Source organism: Triticum aestivum, chromosome 4A, assembly GCF_018294505.1.
Source record: "Triticum aestivum cultivar Chinese Spring chromosome 4A, IWGSC CS RefSeq v2.1, whole genome shotgun sequence".
Classification (NCBI taxonomy): domain Eukaryota; kingdom Viridiplantae; phylum Streptophyta; class Magnoliopsida; order Poales; family Poaceae; genus Triticum; species Triticum aestivum.
The window spans coordinates 720,404,814-720,428,120 of NC_057803.1; the positions used below are offsets into that span (position 1 = coordinate 720,404,814).

The window sequence follows — 23,307 nt, forward strand, 5'->3', positions numbered from 1 at the left end:
CAATGTCTGGGCAATGAATACTTTGGTTTCTAAAAACTGCAGTTTTTCTCAGTTTTAGCAAAACTATAGAGATGTTTGGCAAGTGCAGTTTTTCTTAGTTTCTTGGTTTTGACCACTCGTTGCATGGATAATCCTAGATACAGCTAGCTGAACCAAATTGAGCTATAACAAAGGAGTTATACAACGACGTGATCAGCTTGTGCTAATTAACGGCTGGTGCATGCGGCATGCCTATAGCCTTGTCATGCACGCGAACATCCTCTAGCTGCTAGGATATGTTGTTGAGTAATCTTGTATCTCTGGCACATGGAATCGATCGGCTAGCTAACTTAGACTGCTGTGTATAACTTTGCTCAGTAACTTAGACTAGTTGAGTACTGTTGAAAAATGACAGGTTAAACTGACCTCAAAGTCTGCTGACAAAATCAATACCAACTGATTGATCGCGGCCAGCCAGTTTATAATCAACGGGAACTATAAGATTTAAAAGAAAACCAATTAAATAGGTAGTCGGTAAGTCGATCGGCATAAGCAACGGTTCACACGTCACCTATAGAGGACAGTAAAAGTACACTAATAAAACTCAGGAAAGAAGAAGTAAAAGTACCCTCAAAACAAGTATTAACAGACTAGTATATATATATGTTATGTTGGCATAGATACTGTCTGAATGCACCAACAAACCTCCCTTTTACTCCCTCCGTGTATCAAAATATAAGATGCTTATGATAGTGTCTTATATTTTGATGCAGACCAGACGGAGTATTATCCATGGCCTACTTAATTTAGCTCACTGCTGCCATGTGCCAATTACTTAACTTTCTGGTTTTAATCATGTTGGTGTTCCTTCAGTCACCATCCCCCCATTCTGACATGCTTTCAACTTCACCATATACTAACTGCACTATTGTTGTTGGCCTGTTGCTGCTCTATCTTATCTATGCAATTTTAACCTTTGTTTGTATTCCCCATCCACACACATGTCTTCTGTTGGCCTGTTGGCCTGTTGCAATTTTATCTATGCAATTTTAACTATTGCTGCCTACTGAATTAGCTCACACACTGCTGCCAATTAATCAACTCTCTGATTTTAATCATGTTTGTGTTCCTTCCATGACCCCAATCCTCGTTTCAACCCCACCAAACTAACTGCACTATTGCTATCTATTGTTGCTAATTGAGAACAAATTCAGTGACAGAGGAGGAGCATTCAGACGGTACCTTGGGTGGGCAGAGAACGAGCTCCGGGGAGGTGGTCGGGGAGGAGCTCCGGGAGGGAGAGGTCGAGGGCGGCGTCGCGGAGGTCGGAGAGGTCGCTGAAGGCGCTGGCGGCGACGGCGCCGGTGAGCCCCAGCAGCGAGAGTGCGGCCGCGCGACGGGCCCACGCTGCGGCGCCCTCGTCCGACGGCGGAGGCGGAGGAGGTGGAGGCGGAGCGGCCTTGGGCTTGGGCTGGGCGGAGAGGCGCCGGAGGAGGAGCGGGGCGGGCGTCGAGGCGTGGAGGCCACCGGCGACGAGGGCGGCGGGGCGATGGCGTCCAACGAGGTGGGGTGACGGGGAGAGCGGCGTCGAGGAGACGAGGACGACGGGGCGGTGGGGCGGCGGCGGCGGGAGAGGAGAGGGCGGCGTCGCGACGTCGGGGCGTCGGGGCGGAGACGAGGACGACGGGGCGGCGTCAAGGCGGCGTTGGGGTGGCATCGAGGCGGCGGGGCAGCGGCGTCGGGAGAGGAGAGGGGAAGGGGATCGAGGACGAGGGCGAGGGAGAGAGAGGGGATAGGTTTGGGCCGGGGAGGAAGTATGGATGGCGGCACAATACTAATGGCGCACCACACCTCGGTGCGCCATAAGTACATCCATACTAATGGCGCACCTCGCCCTGGTGCGCCATTAGTATTTTTTTTATTTCTGCTCGAGCCAACAGGTTATCTTCCACCTGACCTGATCAACATCAAGCTCCCTCTACTAGCTCGATTGGTCAGCAGCCAGTTCTCACACCAGGAGGTCCTGGGTTTGATTCCCAGGCTCCACAATTTTTTTAATGCATTTAAAATGTTGTTTGATACTTATTTGTGTTTAAATATGTTCAAACTTGTTTAAATCATAACAGTAATTTTTTTTATGAGACAGTAATAATTTTTTTTAAAATATCATCAAACAGTAATGCCGGTGGAGCGGGGGAGGGTGCGGGGGGTGCGGGGGGTCGGCGGCGGCGGTTGAGTAGGGGAGGGGTGCGGGGGGTCGGCGGTGGCGGTTGAGTAGGGGAATCGAGGGTGCGGGGGGTCGGCGGCGGCGGCCGGTGGACCGGGGGGTGCTCGGCGGCGAGGGGGACCGGATCTGGCGAGGTGGGATAGCGATCGAGATGGAGGAGGATCGATATCGAGTGTCCATGAAATTTAAAAATATTCATGATAGTTCAAAAAGTGCCCATAAAATACAATCGAGAAATGAAGGCTACAATTTAAATACAATCGATCTTAGCTAGCTATCTGTTCACAATCTTCTTGCCCTTCTTTTTCGCAAATGGAGTTCTTCTGTGGAACGGACGTCCTTTAGGTAGGGTGGTCCTGCTTCTTCTTGTGGTGTATGCTGCTACTTCATCATCGTTGTCATGTTCGATCCTCGGGTCGCCGTACTTGTCGAAGTCTTGCTCATTGGCTACTCCATCCATTCCGATGATCTTCCTTTTGCCTCTCCTCACGACAACACGACTGGGCTTTGGCGGGTCGGTAATGAAAAAGCATTGGTCCACTTGGGAAGCCAGTACCCATGGCTCATTTTTCGCGGTGACATTTGCGCCCGCGGTCTTGGATTTGGCTTCGGGTATAACCATGGTGGTGAAATATCGGTCTTCTTTTAGGACGCTCTTGGCCCATCTGACACGGAATATCAGCACCTTCTCTCCAGCGTAGCTCAGCTCCCAGATCTCCTTGATCCTTCCGTAGTATCTGTCCTTGTCCTTACCGGTGTAGGATTCCATTGTTACCCCGGAGTTCTGATAACCATCGCTCTTCATGTCCTTGTCCTCGGTGTAGAATGTGTAGCCGTTGATATCGTACGCCTCATAGGTCATCAGGTTGTGCTCGGCGCCCTGTGACAAGGTGAATATGAGTTGTTCTTTCGCGGAAGAATCTTCATGTAAAGGGTACGACAGAAGCTTTTGCATGAACCAACGCGTGAAACATGAGTTGTGCTCTTTGAGTATATCTCCGTCCGTCCTCTGTTGGCCTCGGTCATTGTACGTCTTCTCAATAAAGGTTTTGTGCTCTACCACCCAAGGATCGACCACGTCTATGTGTTGTACCGCGACTAGGTTTGCTCTTTCAAAGTCGGCGAGTCGACCCTCGAAGTCGACATGCATTTCGCGGCGACCCTCACTGTGACCCCATCTAGCGAGCCTGCCGAGGTGCCTGTTGACGGGCAGACCAACGGGGTTCTCGATGCCTAGATAATTCGTGCAGTAGGAGATGCACTCTTCGGTCAGAAAGCCCCTGGCTATACTTCCCTCTGGACATGACATGTTCCGAACGTATCCTTTGATGACACCATTCATCCTTTCGAACGGCATCATGCTGTGTAGGAACGTTGGCCCGAGTTGGATGATATCCTCCACGATATGGACCAGCAGATGCACCATAATGTCGAAGAATGCGGGCGGGAAGTACATCTCAAGCTCGCATAGTATCACCACGATCTCTTCCTGTAGCCTTCTGAGTTGCCTCACGCCAATCGACTTCTGAGAGATGACATCGAAAAAGATGCATAGGCCAAATAGCGTTTCACAGACGTGCACGTCCATGATCCCACGGATTGCAACTGGAAGTATCTGCGTCATCAGCATGTGACAGTCGTGAGACTTCATCCCGCTGAACTTCTGCTTCGCTGGGTCTAGGTATCTGCTTATCTTCCCCGCGTAACCGTAAGGAAGTTTTACTCCTAGGAGGCAGGTGAAAAACTGCTTGATCTCCTCCTGACTTAGAGTGAAGCACGCGGGAGGGTAGTCATTTTCGGTCTTCTTGGCCTTTTTGCCTTTGCGACGACTTTCTGTGTCCTGCTTCGCCTCATCATCATCATCATCATCATCATCATCATCATTAGAGTGAAGCTCCTGCCTGATGCCCATTGATTTCAAGTCTGCCCTTGCTTTCGGCTCATCTTTGGTCCTCTCTGGCATGTTGAGCAGGGTACCAAGCAGACTCTCGCACACGTTCTTCGTGATATGCATGACATCAAGGCTATGAGGCACACGGTGGATCTTCCAGTACGGCAAGTCCCAGAAAACAGACCTCGTTTTCCATACCTTCAGCAGCGGCTCTGGCGCCTTTCGCTTCTTTCCCGGCTCTGGTGCCTTTTGCTTCTTTCCCGGCAGTGGGCAGTCTTTCCAATTTTTCAACAGCTTGTCTATTTCCTCGCCGCTCCTCGTACACGGGCGCTTTCGGGGTTCGGTTTCACCATCGAACATATCCTTGCATTTCCTCCACGGGTCATCATCACGAAGCCACCTTCGATGTCCCATGTACACGGTTTTCGAAGACCCGGGATCTCTATCTAGCTGGCGATACATTGTGTCATCCATCCACCTTACGCATCCAGAAAATCCGTGGACTACCTGCCCCGCGAGATATCCGTAACCGAGATAGTCGTGCACCGTCGTGAGTAATGCGGCTCTCATAGGGAAATATTCTTTCTCTGCGGCGTCCCACTTATTGGCTGGCGTTTTCCACAGCGTGTCAAGCTCCTCTTTCAGCAGCCCCAGATACAGATTGATGTCGTTCCCTGGTTGTTTCGGCCCTTCAATTAGCATACTCATGTGAATGTACTTCCTCTTCATGCACAACTAGGGGGAAGGTTGTACATCCACACAAACACAGGCCAGGTGCTATGTGTGCTTCTCTGGCTGCCAAACGGATTGACTCCATCGGTGCTCGCGCCTAGCACGATGTTCCTTGGATCGTTCCCAAATTCTGGGTCTTCAAAGTTCAACGCTTGCCACTGGCTCGCATCCTTAGGGTGAGTCAGCATCTTGTCTTTTTTATCTATCTCCGGATCATTTGCGTCATCTTCTCGCTTCTTCTCCTCCCTATCCGCGTGCCAACGCAGGAGCTTTGCTACCTTAGGGTCCACGAAATACCGCTACAGAGAAGGAGTGATCGGAAAGTACCACACCACTTTTCGAGGAGCTTTCTTCCTCTTCTTGTATCGAGTGACGCCGCACACCGGACATATGGTAGATTCCGCGTGCTCGTCCCGATATATGATGCAGTTGTTCATGCACACATGGTATTTCACGTGCGGTAAATCCAGAGGACACACGATTTTCTTCGCCTCCTCCAAACTGGTCGGGCACTTGTTCCCCTTGGGAAGACGTTCGTGCCAGAATGACATGTTCTCGTCGAAACATGCGTCGGTCATTTTGTGTTTTACCTTCATCTCCAGAGCCATGAGCGTTACTTTCAGGCGGGTATCCTCGGTCCTGCATCCTTCATACAATGGAGTAACCGCGTCTAACTCAAGTTGATCCATCTTGGCTTTCTCTCGGGCGGCAGCTCTTGCGTTATCCGTCTGCTTGAGAAGCAGCTCTTGAATATGAGGGTCCTGCACCCAGCCCATCGATGGTCCAGCGTCGTATGCTCCGTCGGCATCATTATCTTCATGATCATGCCCGTCGTCTGCTCCGGCATCTTCCTCATCATCATGTCCTGCATCTTCTACATGATGACTGTGTACAGCATCACCGTCGTGAACATCTCCTGGGGATTCTTCGTCTTCTCGCCCGCCCGAGCCGCGGTGGTTGTCTTGCTGCCCTTCCTCATTTCTTGCCCGGCCCCCATGGACAACTTCGTAGTCATCTTCATCACCTTGCCACCGATAGCCATCCATGAAACCACGCAAGAGCAGGTGGTCCCGCACCTGCCCGGAATCCTGGTCCGCAATAAGGCTCTTCAGCTTGCATCTTCGACACGGACATCTTATCTCCGTCTCGTTCTTTTGAAGCATCTCGGCCTTCGCGGACCTCAAAAACCTATTCACGATGCCTTCGGTCATCGTGCGGACCATGGTCGCCTGCGGGGTAGAGCAAAACGATATTTTAGAACCAAGAAAAAATTTGGCATGACTTTCCCTAAAAATAGGACCAAAAAGAATGCTTAATGCCAAAATTCTCGCCGAAACGGAAATGAATCAACATTCCGGCAAAATATTGGCAACTATCGCATTTCAAATACCGGTACACCTCCAAACACAAACACATATGCAACACCACAAACATATGCAACACCACGAACATACATAGGTCTAGCTAGGCCATAAAAAGTGCATGTGCACATTGTTGTAGGGAGAACAACATAAATATAGCTTCCCCCTTTACTTACCTATCAAAACAAGGTAATTTAACCACTTAATTTTTATGAATCTATGGTGGAAATGAGGTGAAAAAGAGGAGGCACCCGAGACAAGGAGGAGGTGGAGAGAATGAAGTGGGGAGAAAGTGAGTGTGGGTAGGAGAGGCTGTCCAAAATATCTTGTTGTTGCCCACTTACTAATAGCGCACCAGCACTAAATGCGCCATTAGTAATCCAGGTTACTAATGGCGCACCCTCTGGCGGTGCGCCATTAGTAGTTTTGCAAAAAAAAATACTAATGGCGCACTGTTCTACAGTGCGCCATTACTAGTTTAAACTAGTAATGGTGCACGGTTGAACAGTGTGCCATTAGTAGTATTGCAAAAAAAGGAATAAAAAATATAATAAAAAAACAACATTAGTGGCGCACTTTCCGACGGGTGCGCCATTACTAGTTACTACTAGTAATGGCGCACTGTGTCTGGATGCGCCATTAGTTTGTTTGGACAGGCGCACTAGTTCAAAGAAAAAAAATTGAGACTAATGGCGCACCTTGGGCCAGGTGCGCCATTAGTAGTTTCAACTCTAATGGCGTATCAGAAGGTGGTGCGCCATTAGTATATACTAATGGCGCACCCCCTGCCTGGTGCGCCATTAGTGTCAATCCCATCTATAGCCCTTTTTCTAGTAGTGAAAGTCAGGGGCGGGCCAAGAGAGGCGTGCGAGCGCCCTGGGAGAGGCGTCGAGGAGCCCGCATCACCGGTGGTGGGAGGAACAGCCGGGGGTACCTGGTGAAACGGAAACACATGCTCATCAAAGTAAACATGCCGGGAAGTGAACACACGGTGGGAGACGGGATCGTAGCACCGACATCCCTTGGAGTTGGAGGGGTAGCCGACGAAGATGCAAGCGACAAAACAAGGTGCGAGTTTGTGAGGAGCGGAGTCGGCAATGCTAGGATAGCAAAGGCACCCGAAAATACGCAAGCCATCATATGATGGTGGCGCACCGAAGAGAAGGTGGTGAGACGCATAGTTCCACCGTGGGCGGCAAGGGCGAAGGTTAAGGAGAAGAGAAGCAGTGGCGAGGCGTCCGGCCAGAAACAAGGTGGCACATTAGCATGGAACAGGAGCGTGCGAACGCAGTCATTCAGAGTGCGAAGGACGCGTTCGGCTCGACCGTTCTGCTGGGAAGTATACGGGCATGTGAGACAAAAAACTGTGCCATGATGCACCAGAAAAGTGCGGAAAGCAAGGTTGTCGAACTCTTTTCCATTGTCAGTCTAAAGAGCAAGGATGGGACGCCAAAACTGCCTGCTGACATAGGAGTAAAAAGCCGTCAAAGTGGAGAATGCATCCGACTTTCTGTGCAAGGAAAAAGTTCACACATAATAAGAATAGTCATCAAGGATAACCAGATAATATAAATAGACCGAATTACTAGGAACCGGAGAGGTCCACACATCACTATGAATCAACTGCAAAGAAAAAGAAGCTATGGTGGTGGAGTTATTAAACGGGAGGCGAACATGTTTGCCGACACGACAGGCGTGACAACTGAAACTGAAACTCCTAAGAATGTGACGAAGTGTGGCGGTGTTGGGATGACCCAAACGAGCGTGCCAGAGATCGACACTGGCGGAGAGAGCAATCGGTGCGGTGGTGGTGGTGGATGGCGAATGCACCGGATAGAGCTCGTCGAGACTGTCACATCGGTGAAGTACCATCCTGGTGCGAGCGTCCTTGACACAAAACTCAAGCTCGTCAAATTCAACAGTAACAGGATTTTCACGAGTTAAACGACGAACGAAAACAAGGTTCTTAATAAGACGAGGTGACACAAGTATGTTAGACAAAGTAATAGATATGGAATTAGAAGTAAAAGAAGTGTGCCCGACATGTGTGATAGGAAGTGTGGAACCGTCGCTGACAATGATGCGACGGTCGGTGCTGACGGGAGTGAAGGAAGCAAGATTATCAGGATGAGCCAACATGTGAGCCGTAGCCCCGGTGTCCATGTACCAATCATCACCTCCGATGTAGTTGTTCGACGTAGGAGCTGCATGCAGTGCGGGAAGGAGCACCGGGTCCCAGGGCGTCGACGGCAGGGCTGGCGAGGGGGACGAAGACGCCATGGGGACGCTGTAGCCACCGCTCGGCAGCGGCGGTGGATACGATCCAGACGGTATAGGAAGCAGCCCTGGCTGCGACTGCGGTGCCGGGTAGGCCGAATGGCCCGCCGGAAAAACCTGCTGGCCTGCTGACGACCGCCACCAGTACGCGGGCGCCCCGTATACGGGCGCGTCGAACGCCCCTGCAACAGCAAGTGGTCAACGGGCAGAGTCGGCGCTGGCGGCGGGGCTACGACAGACTGGCCGGAGAGCGCTGGCGGTGGGGCGGCGACGTACGCTAGCAGAGGCAGCGGAGCCGAACCGGGCGGCCAGTCGGGACGGGCCAGCGAGGCGACGCCGGACGCGCCGTAGATAGTGCCCGCCCCGTACGGCGACGGGGCCGCGCCGTAGGACGCTGGCGGCGGAGCCATGCCAGAAGGCGCCGGCGGCAGGACGGCAGTGACGGCGGCAGACGGGCCAGTGAACGCCATCGGGGCTGGCGGGCTGCCGGAGTGGCGAGCGCAGGGGGGTCCAGGGTGTTGGAAATTCGCCACAGGATCGATCACATAATAACAACGCTAACACACTCGCACAGAAACGTTTAGCCAAGGGCCCTTGTCGTGCCCTTATTGTCTTCCTCTTTATTTCTTTTTCTCCTTTTCTCTGTGTTACAATGACGCAGGCTGATGCATATATATAGGTGCAACAGCCGACTCCAAGCAACCGTTCATGACTCCTTTTTCCTAACCTATACGGACTAGTACTACTACCATACTAGGACACGACCAAGGTAACTCCAATTCCAACCGGTCTCAGCTTTCCCAATCTATTAGCACACGTAGACTACTAGCACAAAGACATCATACACTTTCCTAACTAATCAACCGGCAACGTTGATCACCCTAGTACTAATCCTAATTGAAGACTAGAACCTCACACACGTATAACTTGTACTTGTCAAATTAACTACCATAATGTTTGGATTATTCCAACATTCACCCCCTAATCTAAACATCCGACACTTTTTACTCAATGAGACACGCAGACGATCACCTCTTTATCTTGTCCCGTCGATTGTCTCCGGTGACGCGACTTACCGGACCACAGCTTCTCTCTTCTTGCAACGATGGCCACCACATCATCGCCATCATACTTTTGTGCCGACTTGAAAATTGAAACCAACGATTATCCAGACTACCAGGCACGTTGCCATAATTTAGCGTGCTACATGCAGACTAAACGCATAGCCTCATGCAGGAACTCAACTTAACCGGTGCGCGTCCATCTTCACGTTGATCTTCATCTTCACGTCGGTTGCTTGCACACAGGGAGACACATCTCTTCACCCGTCACCTCTTCACATCTTCTCAGTGTCGCCGATGCCACATCTTATCAAACGACACCTCTTGTCCGACGGCAACACAACTTGCCATATACGTGCAACTCATCTCCACCGTATATGAACACGCCGGAACTCCACTACCACGAACCGAAACGCAAGGCACAATTTCCTTTTTCGATCCGCTCTCACTCTCAACTCTCCTGCCAGTGACGCATCTCAACTGCAGCAGAAGATTCACACACCTCAGCTCTTGGACGCACCTTACAAGAACTCCTGTGCACACCTTGACGACAGCTCGCAACTTTGTCGCCTCTTCCTCGCACCCCGGAACGAAGATCTTGACGAGATCTTCTAGCACCGCACCTCGGCACTACCGCTCCCGTCAACCTCCTCCACGTCGTTTTGAAGAACGACAATCACCCGACGTCTCGCTTGCGACGACGTCCTCGCCGCCTTCATGTCGTCGCTCCGCCGAACGACAACCGCCTGACCCTCCATGTCGCCGCTCGAACGACAATTGCCCGCGTCTCCCCTTCGCTGCACCATCCAGCGGTCGTATCGCCCGCTCTTCTTCGTCGTTGCACCACCCAACGACAGTATCACCCGCCCCGAGGCGCTAGTCGGGTCGCCACCCCGGGGCAAGCACAGCTTCACCGCGACCTTGCTCTGATACCAATTGTTGGAAATTCGCCACAGGATCGATCACATAATAACAACGCTAACACACTCGCACAGAAACGTTTAGCCAAGGGCCCTTGTCGTGCCCTTATTTTCTTCCTCTTTATTTCTTTTTCTCCTTTTCTCTGTGTTACAATGACGCAGGCTGATGCATATATATAGGTGCAACAGCCGACTCCAAGCAACCGATCATGACTCCTTTTTCCTAACCTATACGGACTAGTACTACTACCATACTAGGACACGACCAAGGTAACTCCAATTCCAACCGGTCTCAGCTTTCCCAATCTATTAGCACACGTAGACTACTAGCACAAAGACATCATACACTTTCCTAACTAATCAACCGGCAACGTTGATCACCCTAGTACTAATCCTAATTGAAGACTAGAACCTCACACACGTATAACTTGTACTTGTCAAATTAACTATCATAATGTTTGGATTATTCCAACACAGGGCTGGCGAGCGGCCGGAGTGGCGAGTGGGTGCTGGTAAGGCGAGCAGTGCGAGCGGCGTGCGGGCGATGCAAGCGGCGTTGCAGCAGCGGGTCGGGTGATGCAAGCGACCACGCTTAATGCAAGTACTCACCAGAATCCAAGCTTTGGTGGTGGCGTGGTGCCATGGCTGTAAGTCTATTACGTAGGAAGGCAAGTACTAAGGAAGTAAGAAGTAGGAAGGATAGACCACAAGATCTCGAGGGAAAGAAAAAAAGAGCGAGACCGCTCAAGTTCTGGGACGGCCAACTCCACGGAAATTCATTGGTGGTGGCAGCAGCAAGCAGCAGGCAGTGCGTGGTTGAGGTGAGACGATGCGAAAGACAGCAGCGGGTGGAGCAGCTACTGCGGGGAAAAGCGGCAGCGGCGGCTCGGGTCAGGGCGGCCGGCGCGATTGGAAGATCGCGGGCGGCAGCGTCAGAAGATGGAAAGCGGCGGCGGCGGATTGCGACAGGAGGGCGCGGGCGGCGGCGACGGAGCGGAAGCGAGGAAAAAAACCTAAAAAACTGATACCATGTAGAATATGTGAATTGCATGATGTATTGCTCCTCATGCATAGACACGTATATATGATGTACAAAGATGGATTACGGACCTCAACTATACAAAGAATTAGGAGGTAGGCCCAATACACAATATGCACATAACACATATACTCAACACAAACTTCCTTGTCTAGATGCACGTCAGTGTCCCAATGGTATTTTTAAAGATCAAGATGCTTCCAAATCTGGTTCCTGGACGTGAGGGTGATGGCACCCACCGTGCTTGTTAGCATAATAAAAGGTCCAACCTTCGCCCCCGACTACGAGATGAGCATTGCTATTTGTGCAGTTACTTAGCAAAAAACTCTAAATCCACACAGTTGAGAGGGAGAGAGAGAGAGAGAGAGAGAATGGAGGGCGCGGCGCAGTCCGTTGTGAGCAATGTTGGGCAGCTGGTGGCCAAAGAGTTCTGGCTGCTCCGCGGCGTCGGCAGCGAGGTCGTTGAGCTGAGGGACGAGCTGGCAACCATGAACGCCCTCCTCCTTATGCAGTCTGAAGCCGGTGAGGGTGGAGTGGACCACGTCGTCAGGGAGTGGATGAAGCAGGTGCGGGAGCTCGCATGTGACGCCGACGACTGCGTCGATCTCTACATATTCCGCATCAAGCGCCGTCCCAGCGACGGCTTCCTCGTCAAGTCCAAGCGCCTGCTTGCGACCCTTTTTCCTCGCCGTCTGCTCGCCGGTGACATCAGAGCCCTCCGCTCCCGAGCTATAGCCATTAGCGAGCGCCATGCTCGTTACAGCTCTAGCCGAACGGTATACCTCTCTCAGCTTGCCCCTGACCCGGCAGTGACGGACCTGTCCACACAAAGGCTTCGCCCTGGCCGTGCCGACGCCAACGACCCTGATGATTTCGTGGGCGTTGAAGAGCTCAACACAGTGATCGACATGGTGGAAGGCGAAAAGGATGACGGCAAGCTTAAGGTTTTCTCCATCGTTGGGCTCGGAGGGCTCGGCAAAACTACGCTCGCCTTTGAAGTTTGCCGGCAGGTGAAGACCAAGTTCCAGTGCCAAGCGCAGGTGTCCGTGTCTCGGGCGTTTGACAGCAGCAAGGACCTGCGGGGGTTGCTGAAACGCGTGCTTCAGCAGATTTTGCAGGTGAATGATAAAGGCATCGAGACGGAGAAAGTGTATTCCGTGGGTAACATCGACGCAATGGATGTGGAGATGCTGACCAAGAAACTCAAGGAACATCTCCAGGGCAAGAGGTAAACATGCTTGTCAAATCATCTACTCCCTCCGTTCCTAAATATAAGTCTTTGTAGGGATTTCATTAGGTGGACTACATACGGATCAAAATGAGTGAATCTACACTCTAAAATATGTCTATATACATCCGTATGTGGTTTGTAGTGGAATCTCTAAAAAGACTTATATTTAGGAACGGAGGGAGTATACCCTTTTTTTTACCTATATATGTACGTAGAGCTTGTCGTTAACTCTATTCTGAATAGAGAGACCAAGAGAAAAAAAATACACAATATCTAGAACAAGAGATAGGGTATTTCTATCAGTTTTGCTAGAACTCATCTAGATGAGATATAATTTGGTCTCATTCACTTTGAAAACAAGAACAGATAAAACTCACGTCAGCACACACGTATCTACACGCATCTTATAGCATCACATCCAATGGCTATAAAAGGTGAATGAGACCAAATTATATCTCATCTAGATGAGTTCTAGGTACTCCCTATTTCTATCTTTCTTTCTTAAACAATTCTTTTATTTCAGCAGAAAAACATTATCCGTTAATAGATGGAATTTCAACATCAGCATAGTCTAGAGAGAAGTGTTGAGCATTATAGTCGTGCATTACTTTCACTTCAAGGTTAGCACGATTGATGACATCAGCCCATGTACAAATAATGCGAACTTGACTATCAACTAAAGATTGGTTGACATTGAAATGATTTAGGCTGATGAAAGCCATAGAACTATACCTAAAGCAGTGAACCAGGTTCCTACTATAGGCCAAGCAACTAAGAAGAAGTGTAAAGAACAAGATATGTTGATACTAGCATATTGGAAGGTTAATACTAAAAATCCAATATGGAAGAGAACATAATTCATAAATAGGTCACACCCATTAGATTTACATAACCGCGCATAACAAACGGTACCTGTTAGATGTATATAATAAAACCTATATAGATCACATGCCTTAGATCTATATAATTATACCTAAATATGTCACACCCGTTTGATATAAATACGTATGCCTAAACATATCAGTTCTATACAAATAATGCCACCTCACATGATCATATGTTAGATCTACATTATTTTACCTAAATAGATCACAACCGGTGGTTTCTCCTATCTAGAGAACACAACTCATAGATCATTATAGTTGCCCTCAGATAGATTTGACATGAAAAATATTTTCAAGTGCACACTATTAGTTGAACTATAAATGATTATTATTAAACACATCATGCATGGTAGATCTTCATATTAAAAAATCACATAAGATAAATCATAAAAGTTGCACTTACACAACTCTCACCACATGCTTCGGTAATAATGAAATGCAATAGATAGATACGTGATTTGGAACTCCATACAAACAATAATGACAATCCAAATCCAAATATACGTCTTTCGCTTTATAGACAATTAGTACCGTCAGCAACATACAAAATTCATTAGGGATATAAGCAAAAAGAAATTGATGAAAAATGATTATACACTATAGCATGAGCATCGACTAAGGAGTATGTAAATGAGGGTTAATTATTGCACCTGAAGACTTGAGGGTATGTTGGTCATTGATTAGTTATTTTTTTTGTTTACATAAAGATTTAGACTTCTGCTTCGGTACAACCCCCTGAACACATCAACAGAGGAGATCTCTCGATACCCCTTCATAATGAAGGGTAAGATGGTCTTTTTGCAACGAGTATCGCCCGCGCTGATACGCTTCATATTTTTTTAGCAGTACACACGAAGTGTATGTACTGCCCTAACACGGCCCGGCGTACATGTGAGGTCAACTGGGCCGGCCCACTAGTGAACAGTATTTGTAAATATGAAACAATGGAATATCCAAAAAGCAGTGTGCCTCAAACACATGACCTCCTGCTCTCAGGTAACGGAATGAACCACTAGACCAAGCAAGTTATGTTGCATAATTTGCAGCGCGGTTTCTTGAAAACTATTGCGTCCGTCCGGTTATTTGAAGGCCACTCAGGAAAGGCGAGACTTTCTCTACGAGGCGTCGCTTGGGCTCGCTGGCCTTCAAATCCCGAACGAAGGAAGTATGAACAGCCATACATTTAAACATTTTTAGAAATTTTGAACAAGACTTTTTTAGACACAAACAAATTTGAACGTTTATTGTAATTTTGAATGCGACTATTTTAAGTGTGAAACAAGTGCAAACATTTTATTGAGAAGTGGAATACATTTTGAAACTCTATTTTTTTAAATTGAGGAAAATTGAAATTCTAAACAACTTTTCAAAACACAATTTTTTAAAAACTAATTTTTTCATAAAACGTGACCATTATTCGAATTCAATTTTTTGAAAAAAAATATGAAAAATAAATAAATATGTTGAACATTTTTTAAACTTTGTGATTTTGAAAAAGAAAAAAGAAAATAAGAAAAAAGAAAGACAAAAAACTGATTCATGAACATTCTAGAAGCTATCCAAACCGGTAAACACCGACCTGTAACCATCTAGAAGGTTCCCAAACCCACATCTGTAGAGGCAACAAACAGATTGAAATGGGTTGACCCATGTTCACTCCGTTCGGGTCTATGAGAGACAACGCAACAATGTCAAATAGGATTTTCACCCAACACGCCCCCAACGGGAGCGATGTCGTTGCCTAGTTGGGCCAAGGCTTAAGAATTTTTTTTATTTTCTAATTTTGGTTTTTTAAATTCACTTTCCTCCTTTTTGAACATTATTATTATTTTCAAAACTTGTTTAAACTTTTGAAAAAGATTGGAATACCAAACAGTTTTCTTATTTTCAAATATTGTTTACAATTAAAAAAATTCTCTAGATTTCAAAAAAATATCCAATTTTTGAATATTTTAAATTATTCACAATTTGTTTTGGACTAAGTGTTCAACTCTGGAAAATTTCCATATACATTTAGTTATTGATAATGACAGGAATTGCGAACAACAAAAGCATTAAAATTAGGGAATAAAACTACATGCTCATGGATGCACCCGACCTGGAGGTTTTTTGGACTATGGATAAATGACCCAAACTTCTTGCATTACCCTGGCACGGACATACGAGGCATCCATGTCTGGTTTGGATGTGACACGTCTGACCATTTATTGGTCCTTTTTTATTTAAAAAACTTCAGAACATGCTAAAATTGTCAAAAATCCAAAAAACTTGACATGATGCCTTGAATTGGTCATAGAAGCTTGTGGAAAAAAAATTGGGGCCATTCGACGGATGTCGAAACCCAACGTGCTTTCAAATGGAACATTTTGGTCTATCCGAATACTCTCCGTTGAACATGGTCTATTTTTAGACATGCTTGAAATGACCCCGATTTTTGCAAGCAGGTGAGCATACCCATGGTAGGCATCTCATGCTTGAACGACTTTCAACACCGTATGCAAGTTGTGACATGTCTGCAATATTTATCGGTCTTTTTTAACAAAGAAAATGTAAAACTTGTCGAAAACTCAAATAACTTGGCTTGGTGCATTGAATTGGTCATACAAGACCATGAAAAAAATTGAAGACATTTAAGGAATGTCGAGAAACTAGGTCCTCCCAAATAGACCATTCTTGCCTACCCGAACACTCCGTAGAACATGGTATTTTCAGGAAATCTAGGACTGATCCCATCTTTTGCAAGCAGGTGGGGATTCTCATGTTAGGCATCCATGCCTGATTTGAATGACTTCCAGCACCGTATACATATTGCAACACATTTGACCATTTATCGGCCTTTTTTTAACCGAGAAAACTCCAGAAAATATAGAACTTGTCAAAAATTAGGCCCATTTGGCGGATGTCGGAAAAAAAGTGCTCTCAAATGGAGCCTTCTAGCCTATCCGGACACTATACATTGAACATTGTGCTTTTTACATCCTTAAACATGGTCCCAAGTTTTGTCACCAAGTGGGCATGGCCATGGCAGGCATCCATGCCAGATTTGAACGACTTCCGACATCGTGTGCATGTTGCGACATGTCCGGTCATTTATCAGTTTTTTTTTGCTAAGAAAAACTCTAGAAAATGGAAAAACTTGTCAAGATGCAAATAACTTGGCATGGTGCTTTTAATTAGTTATACAAGTACATGAAAATAATTGGGGCCATTCCAAGGATATCAAGAAAAAACATGCTCTTAGAGGAGCATTCTGTCCTATCTGGACCCCTCCTTTGAACATGATCTATTTTTGAACATTCTTCAAATGACCCCAACTTTTGGGAGCGGGTTGGCATGCCCATCATAGGCACCCATGCCAGGTTTGAACGATTTTCAACACCGTATGCAAGTTGCGACACGTCCTGCCATTTATCGGCCTTTTTTTCACCAAGAAAACTCCAGAAAATGCTCAACATATTCAACATATTTGCTGTTTCCTTTTTTCACATATTCAACATGTTCAACATATTCAAAATGTGCTCCAATTTTTTCAAGATTATTCATATTTTCAAAAATTCTCTCATTTTAAAAAGTCGACAGATTCAAAGAATGTTTGTGTATGAAAAAAATCATGGATTTCAAAAAATGTTCATGTTTTCAGATTTTACTTTGGAATTTGGTAAAACGTTTCTTTTAAAAAAATTGTTCACAGAACCTAAAAGAAATTATGTATTGTAAAAACTGATCACAATTTTCAGTGAAACATTCTAAACTTTGTAAACATTCTAAAATTTCGGCCTATTGAAAAGAGCTTCGGTTTTGTGTGTTCATATAGCTTCTGCGGTTGGCTTTGATCAAATGTGGGAGACAGGTAGCGTGGTTAGCACCCATCTGCGGTTGGCTTTGATCAAATGTGGGAGATAGGTAGCGTGGTTAGCACATCTGCGGTTGGCTTTGATCAAATGTGAGAGATAGGTAGCGTGGTTAGCAGCACCCATTCATGAAGGGGGTGGTGGCGAGTTCGAATCGCCCGCTCGGCGCTGCATGTTTTTGTGACTTTTACGCCTTCTCTGTATCGGACCCTGTTAGTGGGCCGGCCCAATAGTGCTACCTCTCCCGTAAAGCGTATACGTCCCATAGATGATCCATTTGTACATACAAAAGTTGGTACAATGTGTGAAATGTCCCTATTGCCCTTTATACGTTTTCTGAGGGGCTTTGTACCGAAGCAAGCGGGACTCAAAGATTTATCGAGGATAATTTGGTTGGTGCCTCATAGCGGTCTGTAAGTATTTTTTTTTTTGGTCAGCCCACCAAAAAGGTCTCTAGACATGCTTTACCTAGCTTCACGCTCGCTCGAATTGAGTAATAGCCCTACTCCTAATTTGATAGGATTATCTCTGTAGACAGAGTATGATGAGGGTTACAATAAACGGATCGACTAAGTTGGTTGATACCTCTAAGGCTACATGGACAAATTAGATGAGATGTGCTAGATCACTAGGGCTTCTATCTTCAAGGACGTGTCTTGTGTAGAACTCTCCCTCTCCGATGTGCTGGCTTGAATTCCTTTGTACACTAGCCGAATGGCTGTGGCTCAACATGTACGGATAGGAAGACGGGCTAATTGGGACACGCTGAGTGCCACTTAGCTGTAGGAAGGCGTGTAGACGCGGGTTTATGCATTGGCGTAGTGCAGGGAAGCTAGAGGGGGTGGCGCCATAGTGGTAGCGGTGTGTGGCGGCGACGTGTGGCACAGTGATGATGGGGGTTAGCAACTCAATAGGACGACGCGGCACTGTTGTGGTCGGTCGTGCACGGTCCTGCAATGTGAGCGGCGCCAAGGGGCCAAGGGTTGCGTGTGGAGTTCCACTGACCGAAGCCTAAAAGAGCCGTGTGGACGGGGATGAACTCACTACAAAAGTCTTTGTAGTCGACGGGTACGTCTCCTCCCACTGAACGCAGATCGCTGAAAGGCACGAAATAAATCCAAGAAAATACGACCACATGTGTCAAGTCTAGGACTTGAACCCTGTTAGATTAGTTCCACCACAAAGAATCTAACCTTCTGAGCTACGCTCAATTCGCTTATGCAATCCAGTTCTGAATTGTGATAGAGAGAACCTGAAGTAGCAGTAGTGGACGGTGGGAACTGCATGGAATTGGATATTGACTTTCTTGAAGATAATTGTCACATTGTTTGTCAGAATAACATATATGATATGCGCTGGAAAACTATGAATTAGCCGAAGCTCTCTCAGGTCGGTTCACTTTTTTTAGTATCGTTACGATTTAAAAGTAACCGGCTAATTTCTTGTGCGTTGCAACAGAGTATACATAGTCCAATGGTTGAGGCAAATCGTGTCTGTCATATACCTCACATCCTATCATATTCTCGATTTTTGTAAGATTTGAATTATAAGTTCTGGTCGGGGAAGGCAAAGAAATTTTTGATTTAGGTGAGGTTTTTGTAAAAATTTATTTAATTAATATATTTGGTTGGAAACACCAGGGAAGTTTTGAGTTACCTAAGGTTTTGATAAGATTAGTGTTGATTCGATTGAGTTAATGCAGGACGTGGGAGAGGGGTCACGTACAAGAGGGTAAAAAAACAAAAGGGGGAGGGCAGGAGTGGTGGCGAATGTATAATGACCAAGTCCCCTTTTATAGCAGAGATTTTGAAAACATTGTGAAGTCCGTGGAATGATATAAAGCGTATTTTTGCGAAAATTATCAAACCACTTACAAAACAATGCAAATGATACATTTTTTAAAGACATTAATGTAATATTATTTCTTCATGGGAACACTCTTTCTAGTTTGTTACGGTTTGAGAGAAGTTATGAAAATCCTTTCCGGACTGCTGAACGCCAAATCAATGTATTAAGTACCATGGATGAGCAAATGAACACCTTCTGCAACGTGCAAGTCACTAATTCTCGAAACAGAAGAACCGCATGTGATGGACAGGTGAACTATAGTCACTAGGAATACGTGTGAGGGAAGTGAACTGCGACACGAAAATGAAGTGAACTAACGAATTTTATTTTTTCCTTTTCTAATTCTTTTATTACCAATGGCAAATTTACTGAGTGAAGCACAATAGTTTGCAAATACGGAGATTCATGGTTCACCGAGTGGTCTGCTTTTAAAAATTAATTATAGTATGGTCCTTGAAAAATTACACAAACACCCCTCGAGACAACAAATAGATTACAATCATATCCCACACACATGGACGATGATTGTGCACTCGTCGTCGGCCGGCCATATTGTCATGCAGCCTTGATTGCACACCGTTCCCACGACCTCGACGCATGCGAGGGCAGCAATGACTTCAGTTGTCGATGATGTCGTAGATCTCACCAGGTGCTGCGAGGTGGATCACCTCTTTCTCATATGGCCGATGCACACACTCGGCAACCTCATTGTGGAACTCATGTTGGAGCAGTAGAAGATACACTGAGCCATGGATTCGATGGATACGAGGCTTGTCTAGGGTTGGTCGGTGCTCTCGACCCCTGTGTGGTGGGTGGGAGGGCATGTGAGACGGTGCGCTGGCAGGAGGGTGGCCAATGATTTTGGAGATTGGTGGATTTGGGCTGGGTCCTCCGGCCAGAGGGGCCGTGTGAGAGAATAATGAGTGGCAATGGGGCTAGCCAAGCAGCGTGGCTCCTTAGGGAAGGGGTAGACCTGATGGTAGGTATCACTGGATGAAAGCGGCTCATCGGGGGTGTTGCTGGGAGATGGCTGCGATAGAGGGGTGGTTCATGGAGCTGAGGCGCGTTGACCCTACTAATGGTGGGTGGCGGCAGCCACAAGGAGATGAGGTGTACGAGGGAATGGGTGGTAGTAATTTGTACTCCCTCCGTCCCAAAATAAGTGACTCAAAAGTGAGTCAACTTTGTACTAACTTTAGTACAAAGTTGACTCACTTTTGAGTCACTTATTTTGGGACGGAGGGAGTAGTACACATGGAAGTGGTCAAAGTTGAGATAACTCAACATCACCTAAAAAGTAAATGTACACTTAGGACGTGAGTAATTCTATACTACTCCCTCTGTTCACAATTAAGATGTTTTGGATACTAAATATGGACTACATACTGACTGAAATCATCAGTAAACAAACACGCTAAAAGGTAATTAAGGCATCTTATATTTGTGAACGGAGGGAATATTACGTTACAACAACTTGTAACTTAGAATTTCAATGATGAAACTAGGTACCTCATTGTGCTTGATGATGTATCGACAGTAGCTGTGTGGGCTGCAATCCGGTCCAAATTGCCAGAAAGCACATGCGGCAGCATAATTATTGTGACAACTCAGTTAGATAGTGTGGCGCAAGCATGCAGTGGAGCAAGTGTATGTGAAGACCACATATACCATATGAAGCCGCTCAACCGTGAAGACTCGGAGAAGCTTTATGTGAGGAGAGTACTTGGTATCATGGAAGGTGGGCCCAGGGGAGACTCTATCCACAATTATCTCAACGATGAAATTAACCAAATGTTGAGGAGATGTGGGGGGCATCCGTTAGCCATTGTTTGCATTGGAGGCCTTTGGGCAAGCCATAGTTGGCGCGATTCCACAGTTATGTGGGGAGACATTTGTAGATCAATCGGTTCATCCATGGATACCTACCCAACCCCTGCTGTAACAAGGAAGATCGCCGTGCTTAGCTTCAATTACCTGTCTCGTGAGCTCAAGCGTTGCATGATGTATCTTAGCATTTTCCCGGAGGATTATCTAATCAGCAAAATCCGGCTCTTGAAAAGATGGATTGTAGAAGGACTGATACCTGAGAAGCAGGGGCTTACTTTGATGGAGACTGCTGAGGCCTACTACAATGAGCTGGTGAATAGGGGCATGATTGACCAAGCTGGCTGTATAGTTACCTACTGTAATAGGGTGGATATGTGTAGGGTGCATGACATTATGCTTGATGTTATGGTGTCCAAATCCCTAGAAGCTAACTTTGTTAGCTTGGTGGGCACTCAGTATGACGGGATGTCATACGATATTGTTCGCCGTCTCTCCATTCATGGTGCAGATGGGGGGAACCAATACTATCGATCCAGGAAAATGGTGAATGGAATTGAGGGGATGAACGTGCAGCATGTCCGATCACTGAGCACATTCCGGTCTGAAGGCCACAAGTTGCTGCTAGACCAGCTAGGGATGTTCAAGCTGCTGAGGGTACTTGATCTGGAAGACTGCAAGGACCTAAAAAACAAGCATTTAAGGTACATTTGCAAGATGTACCTTCTTAAGTTCTTGAGCTTGAGGGGTACAGATGTCAGTATGATGCCTCGCGAAGTCTGTGATCTAGAGCATTTGCAAATACTTGATGTCGGTGACACTCTCCTCGACACACTTCCCAAGACTATGATAAAGCTGATCAAACTTGAGCGACTGATGTTCTCCAACAGAGAAAGGCTGTTGACCCTATGGATACTGCCCAAAGGAATCTCAAAGATGAAGGCATTGCGTGAAGTGAGTAGAGTAGCCATAGAAAATATTGAGGTTGCCATAGAGATCGGTGATCTACAACAACTGGAACAGATATTTGTTTATGTCAACACAAGTTCCAAGCAGGGCAAGGATATTAGACGAGAGCTAAACCACTCCCTAAGCAAGACAGCATACCTTCAGTGGCTCCACGTGGCAGAACTGCAAGATGTCCACAACAATGACATGGACTATCATCCCCTGCTGGATCTTGACATGCCACCACAGCTTTTGCGGTACCTTAGCTTTGGTGGATTTATTCCTCGGATTCCCGACTGGGTCGGTTCACTTGCATTTCTTGCCGAGTTCACTATTTCAGGCACAAAACTTGTTGGCAACCAACCATTTGAGGTCCTTTGTAAAGCTCGAAACCTGAATCACATCACATTTCAGATGGATTTTTACATTGACAGAGATCTGGTTGCATGCAGTGCCCACAAGTTTTCTTCGCTCAAGAGCGTAAGAGTCATCGCTGCTGCTGAAACTCCTGAAATGTTCAGTTTTGAGGAAGACTCCATGACACCTCTCGAGATACTTGAGGTGGACTTCGGAGACTGGCAGAAGAGCATTGCTGGGATCGAGCACTTGAAGAACCTTAAACTGGTGCGACTCAGTGGTAGCAGCAATAATGCTTCACTGATGGAAGTAGCGGAAAAGCTGAAAGAAGAGAGTGACAGACGAGGCAAGTCCGACGACAACAATCAGCGCCCCTTCACGGTTGGAGTGAGATACAACTGATCGCTCTCTCCTCTGTTCTTCCTGCACGTGGGGTGATGGTCTTGTTGGGTTTGTCTGCTGTGTTGTGTTAGTCGATTTGCTGCTGCTGCAGGTTTACATCTGAAATGTTCCTACATCGTCTTTTTCGAGTGTGGTGTTGTTGTTTCTTGTGTGTAAAGCTGGAGTCCCAGACTGATAGACTTTTTTTGTTGCGTCGAAGTATTGTAATAAAGCATAACATTCTCACCGTCATTTGTGAATTCGGACATGGACGAAAACTACTTTGCCTGTGTATTTTCGCTGTCAGTTGTTAATTGTGTTCATTCTTTGGGTGGACTGCTTAATTTCCACAGTTTTTGTAGAGGAATACTTATTTGCCAAAGTACTCTCACTGTTAATTATTGATTGTATTCGTTCCATGCGTATTTCCTCAGAAATACATTAAATGTGGCGCATGCTGGTATCATCTCTATTATCTTCTCCTTCTGATTTCGCA

The 23,307-nt window shown here is 46.7% G+C and overlaps 1 protein-coding gene across 1 annotated transcript; it reads left to right on the top strand.

The window, feature by feature from the left end:
* The first annotated feature begins 11,858 nt into the window (after positions 1–11,858).
* LOC123084400 (disease resistance protein Pik-2-like) lies at positions 11,859–22,832 on the top strand. Its single transcript, XM_044506022.1, has 3 exons — positions 11,859–12,715; positions 20,807–22,170; positions 22,264–22,832. The coding sequence occupies exons 1-3, from the start codon at positions 11,859–11,861 to the stop codon at positions 22,830–22,832; spliced, it is 2,790 nt and encodes a 929-aa protein (XP_044361957.1).
* Positions 22,833–23,307: the final 475 nt, after the last annotated feature.

Excerpts from the sequence above, each read along its gene's own strand:
- LOC123084400 (XM_044506022.1), top strand. The coding sequence starts at position 11,859 with ATGGAGGGCGCGGCGCAGTCCGTTGTGAGCAATGTTGGGCAGCTGGTG. Across the intron at positions 12,716-20,806 it reads GAACATCTCCAGGGCAAGAG|GTACCTCATTGTGCTTGATG; the intron begins GTAAACATGCTT and ends TGATGAAACTAG. Across the intron at positions 22,171-22,263 it reads ATTTGTTTATGTCAACACAA|ATGTCCACAACAATGACATG; the intron begins GTTCCAAGCAGG and ends CAGAACTGCAAG.